Source organism: Bufo bufo, chromosome 3 (assembly GCF_905171765.1).
Source record: "Bufo bufo chromosome 3, aBufBuf1.1, whole genome shotgun sequence".
Taxonomy (NCBI): domain Eukaryota; kingdom Metazoa; phylum Chordata; class Amphibia; order Anura; family Bufonidae; genus Bufo; species Bufo bufo.
Window position 1 is genome coordinate 631,623,177 of NC_053391.1, and position 13,095 is coordinate 631,636,271.

The 13,095-nt window shown below is 42.2% G+C and overlaps 1 protein-coding gene across 1 annotated transcript in view; it reads right to left on the reverse strand.

Moving 5' to 3' along the window:
• Window positions 1-1,103: 1,103 nt before the first annotated feature.
• TEX26 (testis expressed 26) overlaps window positions 1,104-13,095 on the reverse strand; it is a 57,529-nt gene continuing 45,537 nt past the window's right edge. Inside the window, exons 7-9 of the mRNA XM_040426160.1 lie at window positions 8,281-8,442; window positions 6,990-8,192; window positions 1,104-1,114 (exon numbers count right to left, since the gene is read on the reverse strand). Coding sequence (XP_040282094.1) covers window positions 8,101-8,192; window positions 8,281-8,442 — 254 coding nt within the window. The 3' untranslated portion in view covers window positions 1,104-1,114; window positions 6,990-8,100. The remainder of the gene's footprint in view (window positions 1,115-6,989; window positions 8,193-8,280; window positions 8,443-13,095) is intronic.

Here is a 13,095-nt window from a genome sequence, read left to right on the forward strand (position 1 = left end):
GAAGACATTAGTCTTATCTTTGTGCTCGCATGTAGGAATATTTAGCAAAGAATTTTTTTTATTTGTGTCGATAAAATAAAGCATCCATTCGGGTTCCTGTATAGCACTGGACTTCTTCCCAGTCCCTTCATTATAGCTGTATGCAGCTTTTTCTAGGAAGAACCCAATCTATTACTATTTTGAGCAGTCTGAGACCCTGTGTGTGGACATCGATTTAAAGGCGTACTCCAAATTCCAAGTGTTTTTTTTTTTTTAATTGTCCCCCACCTACCCAGTGGCACCTAATAAGGGAAGCATCCCTAACACTAGGTTCTAGCTTTGTGGGTGCACCACTGTCTTCACTATGTTTCAGGAAAACGTATCTCAGCTTGTCACTAAGAAGTGATCCAGCTGATAGACGATATAATATATAATATATAATAATACATTTTGATGTATCCTGTACCGGGTTGTGGTAATTGCGCCTTATGATCGTCTATCAGCTGGATCACTTCTTAGTGACAAGCTGAGATACGTTTTCCTATATATATACCCGAGTGGCGACCTGGCCTTCGCCCCAAGGGGTCTCCTGACGCATCTGGCAGCACCGACCTGCGACTTTTATACCTTACAGCCCACCTGCAATACGGTTGCACTCAACTCCGGTGCAACCAAAAAGGTGAGTCTATCGTATCCACCAGCTCTTTGAAGGAAGCTGTTGTACCTCGATTTACTTACCCTATGAGCGCCTCTCTCACCCGAGTGGGCTCGGCCTGCATGTTGGTAGCTGCATCCCCTGGAAATAATGGAGGCCTTTATGGCACCAAAAAAGGCAGAGTGGACCCAGCATGCATGTGGATCCAAAACTTCCTGAACTTTATGGCGGCCATTATGGCACATAACAGGTAGTATTTAGTGTTAGGTTCCCGTCTTACAGAGATCGCCTTGACGTTTGGCAAACGAGCTCAAATGGTTTTGTACAAAATGCGTTAGCCAAGCTTCTCACTTTATACATAAGTGTAGTATTAGCACTTGAATGTTTTTTGTGACTATGGCATTATTGTACTTTATCTGGTTTGCAGGGTGCTGCTGCATTGTCTTTTTTCTCTATGTTTCTAGCCATGGCAGCGTGCACCTGCGCATTGGGATGTGCTGACTAACCCCCCCCCCTTTTTTTTTTTTAGGCAGGGGTAGCCGCAGGGCCATTTTAGGGACAGACCATCTCCCGACTCCACACTTCAAGGTGATTAATCCTCAGTCATTATCCTGTACCACGTTTTTTGCTGCATAATATTGCATTCCTCTACAATTACCAAATAAGTGAAGGTATCTGATATTTTTCAGTATATTGCGAAGTCACACAATTAGGGCTTGTTCACACGACCGTTGGTGTCCCGTGCCCGTGCTGTGAACCACAAATTGCGGTCCGCAATGTACGGGAACCTTCCGTGGGGCAGGCGCATGGAGATCGCAGACCCATTCACTTGAATGGGTCCGCGATCCCTCCCTTCCACAAAAAGATAGAACTTGCTCTATCTTTTTGTGGTGCGGAGGCGCGGAATGGAACCCCTGTAGTGCTTCCGTAGTGTCCCGTTCCGTGCTTCCGTTCCGCATCTCCGGATTTGCAGACCCATTGAACTTAATGGGTCCACATCCGTAATGCGGAATGACAACAGAACGGTGTCCGTGTATTGCGGATCCACAAATGCAGTCCGTAATACGGGAACGGGACACCAACGGTCGTGTGAACGAGCCCTTAGTCTGTGGGCAATTATTTATCTATTAACATATTATTTGGGAGGTATTTTTTGTATGCACATTAGATTTTTTTGCTGCAATACGGCAACGCGCAGCACACGTTCGTGTGCAGGAGGCCTAAGGCCTCTTGCACACGAACGTTTTTTTTTTCCGTTTACATTCCGTTTTTTGCGTTCCGTATACAGACCACATGCGGAACCATTCATTTCAATGGATCTGCAAAAAAAAAGGAAGGTACTCCGTATGCCTTCCGTTTCCGTATTTCCGTTCAAAGATAGAACATGTCCTATTATTGTCCGCATAACGGACAAGGATAGTACTGTTCTATCAGGGGCCATCATCCGTATTTTTTGCGTATCCGTTTTTTGCGGACCACAAAATACTGAAAAAGCCATACGGTCGTTTGCAAGAAGCCTAAATCTCCACCAGCAATGGAGCTGGTGTAGAATTTAGGTTGATTCTAAAATATAACTTTTAATATGTATAAATAAAATAGTCAATGAATCCCTCCAAGTAATAATTAATCAATCAATATATAAGGACAAAAGAAAAAAATATTAATAGAATACTAGGGTCAGGATGATATAGATTGTTTAATAATGGTTAGTAGTTGTTAATGAAACCTAATTAGGGAGGTAATAACCCTATTAAGGACCCTAACGTAGTAGCCCTACCTAATACGGAATAGCCGCCCCGATAGGGGCGATCCCGTTTCTCGTGCCTCCTAGAGTCCCTAGTTGACCCTACAGGGACAGATGCCTATATAAAGGGGACCCTATGGAGAAACCTGGGCTAATCTACACAAGAAAAATAATAAATGTACACAGATAATAAACCCCAGTGACAGACTACACCAAAATATGAGAAAAAGATATGTAAAGAATACAGAAATAAGATGTCCCACATCTTATTTCTGTATTCTTTACATATCTTTTTCTCATATTTTGGTGTAGTCTGTCACTGGGGTTTATTATCTGTGTACATTTATTATTTTTCTTGTGTAGATTAGCCCAGGTTTCTCCATAGGGTCCCCTTTATATAGGCATCTGTCCCTGTAGGGTCAACTAGGGACTCTAGGAGGCACGAGAAACGGGATCGCCCCTATCGGGGCGGTTATTCCGTATTAGGTAGGGCTACTACGTTAGGGTCCTTAATAGGGTTATTACCTCCCTAATTAGGTTTCATTAACAACTACTAACCATTATTAAACAATCTATATCATCCTGACCCTAGTATTCTATTAATATTTTTTTCTTTTGTCCTTATATATTGATTGATTAATTATTACTTGGAGGGATTCATTGACTATTTTATTTATACATATTAAAAGTTATATTTTAGAATCATGGTATTACTGTGACTATATAATCTGTTGACCATATTCTACTATAGAATTCCTTGAACAGGCACTTGTTCAACCTGTGAATAGTAGAATTTAGGTTGTCTCACTGCCTACAGGAGATAGCACCAAACTTATGTAGAAGCCTGCATCTCTACATAACTTTGGCTTTTCCTCTGGCAGCGCAGAGGGACTTAAGAGCGGCATGGAAAATGTCCCCGAGTCTTTTTAAAAAGTCACAAAATTGTTGCAATCTTACCCCAGTTAAAAGGGTGGTGTACAAAGTGGAGAAACATCTCAAGTGTTAGACTAAGGCCTAATGCACACAAACGTATTTTGTTTCCGTGTCCGTTCTGGTTTTTTTGCGGACCCATTTATTTCCGTAGCCCCGCAAAAAAAATAGAACATGTCCTATTCTTGTCAATTTTAGGACAATGGATCCGCAAAAAAAACGGATGGCATCCGCAGTTTGCAGACCGCAAAACACATACGGTCGTGTGCATGTAGCCTTAGAGGAACTTTCATGCTTTTTTTTTTAGACCTACTACCACATGAAGAAGCATACCTCCTGCAGATGCTATGTAATAGAGTATAGTACTTTGTGTATTCGCTTACATGGCCTGTACCTGTGAGATTTACCAAATCCCACGAGAACAGCTCGTCTTCTCCCTGGCTGTGGAAGGGTCCACAGCGACTGGACAGAGTCAAAGCCTGGGAAAAGGAGACGCTCGCTGAAGAGAGCTGAGGTCTCCTCCCCCCTGCGCTTATGGTACTAATTCACATATTGGGTGCCATAAAAACAAAGAGGGGCATAGCAGCGCAAGGGGTCTATCAGAAAAAAATGTGGAGTGTATGACTCCTATGGGAATTAAGTAATGTCATAGCCAGACCCTTATTTCTGATATTTGCAGACTCTATACTGACAGGGAATGTCCTACAAGATTGGCGCATGGCAAATGTGGTGCCAATATTCAAAAAGGGTCCAAAAACAGAGCCTGGAAACTATAGGCCGGTAAGTTTAACATCTGTTGTGGGTAAACTGTTTGAAGGTTTTCTAAGAGATGCTATCTTGGAGCATCTCAACGGAAATAAGCAAATAACGCCATATCAGCATAGCTTCATGAGGGATCGGTCATGCCAAACTAATTTAATCAGTTTCTATGGGGAGGTAAGTTCTAGACTTGACTGCGGCGAATCAATGGATGTCGTATATCTGGACTTCTCCAAAGCATTTGACACTGTACCACATAAAAGGTTAGTATATAAAATGAGAATGCTCGGACTGGGGAAAAATGTCTGTATGTGGGTAAGTAACTGGCTCAATGATAGAAAACAGAGGGTGGTTATTACCAGTACACAGTCAGATTGGGTCACTGTCACTAGTGGGGTACCTCAGGGGTCAGTATTGGGCCCTATTCTCTTCAATATATTTATTAATGATCTTGTAGAAGGCTTGCATAGTAAAATATCAATTTTCGCAGATGACACTAAACTGTGTAAAGTAATTAACACTGAAGAGGACAGTATACTACTACAGAGGGATCTGGATAGATTGGAGGCTTGGGCAGATAAGTGGCAGATGAGGTTTAACACTGACAAATGTAAGGTTATGCACATGGGTAGGAATAATGCAAGTCACCCGTACATACTAAATGGTAAAACACTCCCGTAACACTGACATGGAAAAGGATCTAGGAATTTTTATAAACAGCAAACTAAGCTGCAAAAACCAGTGTCAGGCAGCTGCTGCCAAGGCCAATAAGATAATGGGTTGCATCAGAAGGGGCATAGATGCCCGTGATGAGAACATAGTCCTACCACTTTACAAATCGCTAGTCAGACCACACATGGAGTACTGTGTACAGTTCTGGGCTCCTGTGAACAAGGCAAACATAGCAGAGCTGGAGGGGGTTCAGAGGAGGGCAACTAAAGTAATAACTGGAATGGGGCAACTACAGTACCCTGAAAGATTATCAAAATTAGGGTTATTCACTTTAGAAAAAAGACGACTGAGGGGAGATCTAATTAATATGTATAAATATATCAGGGGTCAGTACAGAGATCTATCCCATCATCTATTTATCCCCAGGACTGTGACTGTGACGAGGGGACATCCTCTGCGTTGGAGGAAAGAAGGTTTGTACGCAAACAGAGAAGAGGATTCTTTACGGTAAGAGAAGTGAGACTATGGAACTCTCTGCCTGAGGAGGTGGTGATGGTGAGTTCACTAAAGGAATTCAAGAGGGGTCTGGATGTATTTCTGGAGCGTAATAATATTACAGGCTATAGCTACTAGAGAGGGGTCGTTGATCCAGGGAGTTATTCTGATTGCCTGATTGGAGTCGGGAAGGAATTTTTTATTCCCCTAAAGTGGGGAAAATTGGCTTCTACCTCACAGTTTTTTTTTGCCTTCCTCTGGATCAACTTGCAGGATAACAGGCCGAACTGGATGGACAAATGTCTTTTTTCGGCCTTATGTACTATGTTACTATGGATGTTCATGCACTAAACTGAGGTCCCATATGAATTTTTCAGGTTTTGAGTGAGGATCTTTTACATCGTAGAAAATGGAACCCTGCGTTACATCACTCACAACCGTTCCAAGATTATTCTACTTTTCCAGTGAATCACTTCTCTTTGTAACCATGTAAAATTTCCAAATCTTATAGTATTGTGTAAGTTCCATTTCACTTCTGAACATCACAAATCATTACCACAAAGTGTTTGACAAATGCAAGATTTACAAGAATAATAACACTGCAAATCATTTTTATTATTTTGTCCAATTGTGAAGCTTCGGTTCAGTGATGTGGACATATCATAGTTTATACACTGACGGGCAGTCACATATCCAGTGAGGTAGCCGGGCACAAGAGTGACCACTGTAAGGTACAACAGCACAAGATGGGTAATCACACTATCTGTATACAACTATAGGATTCATCGAATGACAAGGAGAATTTCTTTAATATGGTAAAAATCATCAGGCTTTCTTTTTTCTGGGAAAGTTTGGTGACAACCAATATCACCTACCTTCCCCACAGCTCTGACTGGCAAATCTGCCCAGTTATACAATGATACAGGAGCAGAGGAGGATCCACTAACGTAGAAAACAGCACCAGTCCAGCTCACCTGAAGGCACTTGGAAGCACTGAATGGCCTGGATCAGGCTAAGGCCTCCTGCACACGAACGTGTGCTTCCCATTGCCGTATTGCGGATCCGCAATACACGGGTGCCGTTCCGTGGGCATTCCGCATCACCGATGCGGACCCAATCACTTGAATGGGTCCGCAAATCCGGAGATGCGTAATGGTACGGAACGGAACCCTACGAAAGCACTATGGAGTGCTTCCGTGGTGTTTCGTCCCGTATTTCATGTCCTATCTTTTTGCGGAACGGCCGGATCAAGGACTCATTCAAGTGAATGGGTCCGCGATCCACTGCGGCCCACATTTTGCGGGCCGCAGCACGACCACGGGGTGCAGGGGGCACGTCGTGTGCAGGGGGCCTAAGGCATGTGTTAAGGGCTCATGCACATGAGCGTGTGCCGGCAATTTGAGATGCCCAATGCACGGCACCGTCCGTGCGGTTTCCGCAGATAGATGCGGACCCATTCAAATTTAATAGGTCCGTGATCTGTCTGCACCACAAAAAAGAAAACATAGAACAGGTTTTATTTTTTTCGGTGCGGAGGCACGGAGAGAAACACCACGGAAGCACTCCGTCCTGCACCGCTCCTTCCGGACTGCGGACTTATTTAAGTGAATTTGTGGTCCGCAATACAGGCACGTCCGGGCAACGGCTGCGTGCATGAGGCCTAAAAGAGAGAAACTCCAGCTTCCATAAAATTCTGCAATGGATGTAAAAGCCAAATACTGTAAAATGGATGTAAAAGCCAATGTAAAAGTCTACTCGTTTCTGGTCCCCACATCAGACCCCTGCTCATGCCATGCTGGTCACCAGTAAGGGTCTGACGTGGTGACCTGATATGCGTAGACGCTGCTTGTCTTCTGTATTTGGCTTTAAAATACTTGGCACAATTTTATGGAAGCTGGAGTCTCTCTCTTTTACATCACCAGGAGCAGAGAACATGGGGGTCCTTTATTAAAACCGGTGATTTAGACGCCGGTCTTCATAATCCTTTGCGATGGGATTGGATCCGCAAAGATATATAGAGGTGTCGGCATCTACATAACTTCACCTCATCCACCGCTGGTATAAATGTAAGACAGCTTCCTTGCTGGCTTAAATTTAGACCGTTTTCTACACCTTAAACAGGCGTAAAATATTATAAATGAGACGGCCCTTCCCCACCCACGCCACGTCCCCTTTTTTTAGGCCTTACATGAGCGAAGAAAAGTCGCAGATTGCATCGCAAATAACCTTTGCACTGCAACCTGGGACAGATATACGCCAGAAACTAGCGTATATCAGATAGTAAATGACCCCCTATGTCACTGCATAACTAGCTAGATTAGAGATTGAGAAATAAGTGAAAGTTGTGCGAGTGGTACAGGTAGATATGTTATTCGCACCCAAGAAAACGCTAAACAGGAGAACTTGCAAGTGATTTCTGATATTGGAGGATTTTTTTTTTTTTTAAAGGGTTCGGTTCAGGACAACCATCGCTGTGATACTGCTAGCTTATGCCATGACTTTCTGAGGTTGTTACCTCCGCCAATCGAACTCTAGAAACATGGTGACCACTTCATCTGCTGTTGGCTCTGCTCGGCTTTCTCTGGAGGTTGGATGATGGCTCATAATAGTCAATGGGCGACCATGCGACATCCAGGAAAAACCAAGCAAAGCTGACAGAAGAAAACGTGGCATGGGGCTTTCTTAGCACCACCACCACAACTTCAATGTCGTGGTGAGCAAGAACAGAGAACTAAGACCCCCACCGACAGACATTGATGGCATATCCTAACCATATACGATCAGTCTGTCTTGAGACAACCCCTTTAACACAGCATTCATTTACTTCACAGCAGCAAAATCAGGGTTGTCGGCTCCTATCTTCTCACTAGCGACCATTTAACTTGGTCCGAGTTGACTCCATATGTTGATGGTCACCCCCGGGGAGGGTTTTCAGCAGATTTTCCAGTGCTCTTCTTTCTGCCAGTAGGAAGAAATTGAAGTCACATAATATAAGTAGAGATCAGAAATTCTCACAGCACAGACGGGTGATGGAGTCACGGGTTACCTTCATTAGGAACATTCGGCAGATAGCGCGCCAGTTCCTCCGGACTCAGTGAATGGGCAAGTGCTGAAAGGTCAAGCAAGCTTCTTCCGAAATGTCTCTGGTATGTGGTCAGCTGCTTCTTATTTTCTTGGTTTCGGATGTGAGAATATGTCACCGAAGGAACTGAAATGTCAGGGGAAATTAAATCACGCCACCTTTAGGATATGCGCCGTCTCTGGGAAGGATCTTCACTTCAATTATATGCGGAGAGGTCATTAAATAGAGGTTATATTCAATAAGCCCTCCAGCTAAATGGACTGGATTTATCAGACATGAGAGAGGAATGCGTCATCTAATGTCCGTACCTGTCCTCACAAAAAACGTAAGACCTGAACAGTTCTGGTTTCCGTATCCTTTAGTTTAGAGACTTGCCGTTTTTTAAAACCTATGTTTGCATTTTACTTTTAGTTTTTAAACCAGCCCCTGGATCTGAATACTTTTGTAACTGCATGTAATACAAAAATTTTGTATAGCTGAAATCTATCTGTATAGCGCCACCTGTTTGCTCTTTTTCTGATTTTCCTGAGGTGGACGCACATGCTCAGTTCCAACCTTCAGCTGCCTCCAGTTGCAGTAGAAAGGACACGTCCCTTGAAAGTTCACGCCTCCTAAGCTGCTAGTTTGAATTAAAGGAAATGTGTCACAAAAAAATGTTGTTATCTGCCAGCTACAACCAGATAGCAACACATATTCTTTTTTATTTTCTGATTGCAGATTTCCTAAACATGATTTTGGGGGCGGCCATCTTGCCTCAGCTGTTCTTAACAGCATTTACACAGCATTAAGAAAATGGCTTTACAGCAGCCCCATGGGCCATAGACACAATAGTTTGGAGGGGACCTCATTGACTTCTATGGGTGAGTTTTCTAGACATGCTCTGTCACCTGTGCAGAGGTCATTGTACAAGGAAAAAGTAGATAACATTTGTATCACCTATTGTGAATGGTGGATCCTGTCTTATCTGTACACAGAGGTGGTATCATTACAGGCAGGATTAGAATGGCAGATAAGCAGATAACTGCAGTACTGTGATCTGTACAGACCAAGAAGTGGCGTCTATTATTAGACTTAGTGGCCAGTGCGAAAACTGCAATATTTTAAGGTTTTTGTTTAAATATAGATAGTGACATGGAAAAATAAAAACAGAAATTCTTTCAAAAATATGTTAAACATAACATATTTCCTTTAAACATTTCCTTTAAATCTTGCAGAGCAATGAATGGGGAGATCTCTGGATCCATGTGAGGTACAGGGCCGGTTCTAAGTTTGTAAGAAAGAGACTGGCATGTACTATATGATGGCTGATTTTTATGTTTTACATTAAAAGGGTTTTCCGACATTTTACTTCTGATAACCTATACTCAGGACCCCCGCCGATCAGCTGTTTGAGAAGGCACCGGCGCTCCTGTGAGCACCGTGGCCTTGTCTCAGCTCACCAAGCACAGCGCCGTACATTGTATAGTGGCAGTGCTTGGTATCGCGCACAGCCCGATTTACTTCAATGGGGCTGAGCTGCGCCTAGGCTACGTGACCGATAAACGTGCGGTCACTGGCCTAGGAAAATTAAGATAAGATGCCTTTATTGCCACTGTACAATACAATAAATACAATGCACAATACAATGAAATGTTGTTTGGAGCAATCCTAGATGCCATGGACAGAGGAACAAAGAACAGACATTTAAATTAAAGTATTATAATAGAAAAAAGAAACACATTGCCCCAAAAAGCATTACTATTCACAGTTCACAGCATATATATATGTATGAAGATGTCATCCAGTGATGGTAACTGAGTACCAGTGATTCTTCCAGACATTCTGATGATGCGCTTGAGGGTCGTCCTCAGAAGAGCAGCCAAAGTTGTGAGAAAGCTGCGGGGCTGATCGGCAGGGGTCCTGGGTGTTAGACCCCCCACCGATCAGATACTGATACTCTATCCAGAGGATAGGTCATCAGTAATGAAATTTCAGAAAACCCCTTTAATCATGGGATAAACCCCTTTAAAGCGACTGTGTTAAGAATCCGTGTTTTAATATACCCAATATATGAAATACATAAAACACTATAAATAAAACTAATAAAGTTTTTTTAAGAAACACAATGTAAGCAGCATTCATAGCAGAAGTTCATAAAATAGAGTGATTAATCGACTATCAATTATATGCGTAAATGCATTTTGCCCATTATCAAATAATATATGATCAAAAAAATATAAACATGATTCCTATTTTCTGAAATATATATAAACAGTTATATATGACTGATAAGAAAATATATGAAAAAATAATAAAAATACAAATATATATATATATATATAGCAAAAAAACCACTGGCAGCACCACCCTGGATAGTGTGGAAAAATAGACGGGTGCAATGTCCAAGTATGGTAAAAAGGTGCTTACCCACTTTAGAAGACAAAAAATCGGACTGCACTCCAAGCATTTCTTCAAAAAAGTTTAGTTTTTATTCACCCATAAGGTGGCAAAGCGACGTTTCGGCTCAAGCATGAGCCTTTCTCAAGCATTGGTGAACAGTGAATAGCCAGTATATAAAGGTGTGCCAATACATATAATCAAGCAACATAATTGGTACTTTAAAAATAATACATATATACAATGTACAAATATGTGCAAAAACCGTATAATGGTCATGATTGTTAAAGTGACTAGTGCATTCCATACAATAAATCTCCAAAATACAATAGATTACATATAAAAACACCATAGGACATATAATTGGTTACATCTGTAACTCATCAATACGTCATTCATGCATCAACTGTAATAGTGCACATGTGCAAATAAGGAAAACTAATGAATTGCTACCTGGAGGGATGATGGCGCCCACATATACAATAGCGCTGCTCAGCGCGTCCTCAGGAGACCAGCGCGCATGTCCCAATCGTTTGACGTCATCTAGGGAGACCGACCGGTGCATAACAGTGCCGCCTACTGATGACATCAGCGGCGCACCCGATAACATGTCACCGCCTTCTCCCATCAATGCCTCCACATAGCGACGCATGCGCAATAGTTCCGGCAAGCTGTTTTCCGCCATATTGGGTAAGGGAATCAGAGCAGATAAATGACCATACAATCTGTCGCTTATCGTCCTATTCGTTCTGCACATACAGTTGTTGTGGTTGAATGCCACCATGCTGCAGGGTGGATAAGTGACCATCTTTTCCAAAATGGCGAAACTTCCACAGATTTTAAGACTAGGCTGAATAATCACCGTTACACAATCAGAAAGGGACGCAAAGATTTGCCAGTGCCCAGACACTTTGGGTTACTGGGTCATAAAGAAAAAGATCTCAGATGTTGGATCTTGGATCAGGTTCCAATGCCACGGAGGGGTGGAGATCGAGTATCTCTACTCAAAAAAAGAGAAATGCATTGGATCCAGACACTACAAAGTCTGCACCCCAAAGGTTTAAATATAGATTATAGATATGGAGGAGGTCTGTGATGAGGTTGTTTTGCCCCTATGTTGCATTGGTATGGGCTCCATAATACCTCCTGTGGTTGACAGATTCATTGGTTTTTAAAAAAAGAAAAAGAAAAAACAGAAAATGTAAACATATAATTTTGAGTAATAAATTGATTTTAATATAAATGTAATGGGTAATCTCACTAATTTATGACACTGACACTTTTGTATTATCTTTCCAGATACATCTGCACAGATGGCACCTCAGAAAACTGATGAACCTGATTGGTGGATGATGAGCCCACGAAAAAATAATTGTGTTGAGACATATATATTTTTTTCTCTGGATTCCATGCGTATGTCCCCGTTAGGACGAGTTTGTAAAAAATTGGGAATGAGCGATGTATTTTATATTGAGTAACTTATATCTTTTCTATAGTGTACACTGTCGCTTGTTTTTAATCGATCTATTATAATGAGGAGTACCCTCACAGTTGTATATTTAAGCAGGATATGATCCTACAATGCTGACGACACTGACGTGCCGCTGGTATTGAGGTGATGAGTGGATTTAAGTGTACCATTTTGGAAAAGATGGTCACTTATCCACCCTGCAGCATGGTGGCATTCAACCACAACAACTGTATGTGCAGAACGAATAGGACGATAAGCGACAGATTGTATGGTCATTTATCTGCTCTGATTCCCTTACCCAATATGGCGGAAAACAGCTTGCCGGAACTATTGCGCATGCGTCGCTATGTGGAGGCATTGATGGGAGAAGGCGGTGACATGTTATCGGGTGCGCCGCTGATGTCATCAGTAGGCGGCACTGTTATGCACCGGTCGGTCTCCCTAGATGACGTCAAACGATTGGGACATGCGCGCTGGTCTCCTGAGGACGCGCTGAGCAGCGCTATTGTATATGTGGGCGCCATCATCCCTCCAGGTAGCAATTCATTAGTTTTCCTTATTTGCACATGTGCACTATTACAGTTGATGCATGAATGACGTATTGATGAGTTACAGATGTAACCAATTATATGTCCTATGGTGTTTTTATATGTAATCTATTGTATTTTGGAGATTTATTGTATGGAATGCACTGGTCACTTTAACAATCATGACCATTATACGGTTTTTGCACATATTTGTACATTGTATATATGTATTATTTTTAAAGTACCAATTATGTTGCTTGATTATATGTATTGGCACACCTTTATATACTGGCTATTCACTGTTCACCAATGCTTGAGAAAGGCTCATGCTTGAGCCGAAACGTCGCTTTGCCACCTTATGGGTGAATAAAAACTAAACTTTTTTGAAGAAATGCTTGGAGTGCA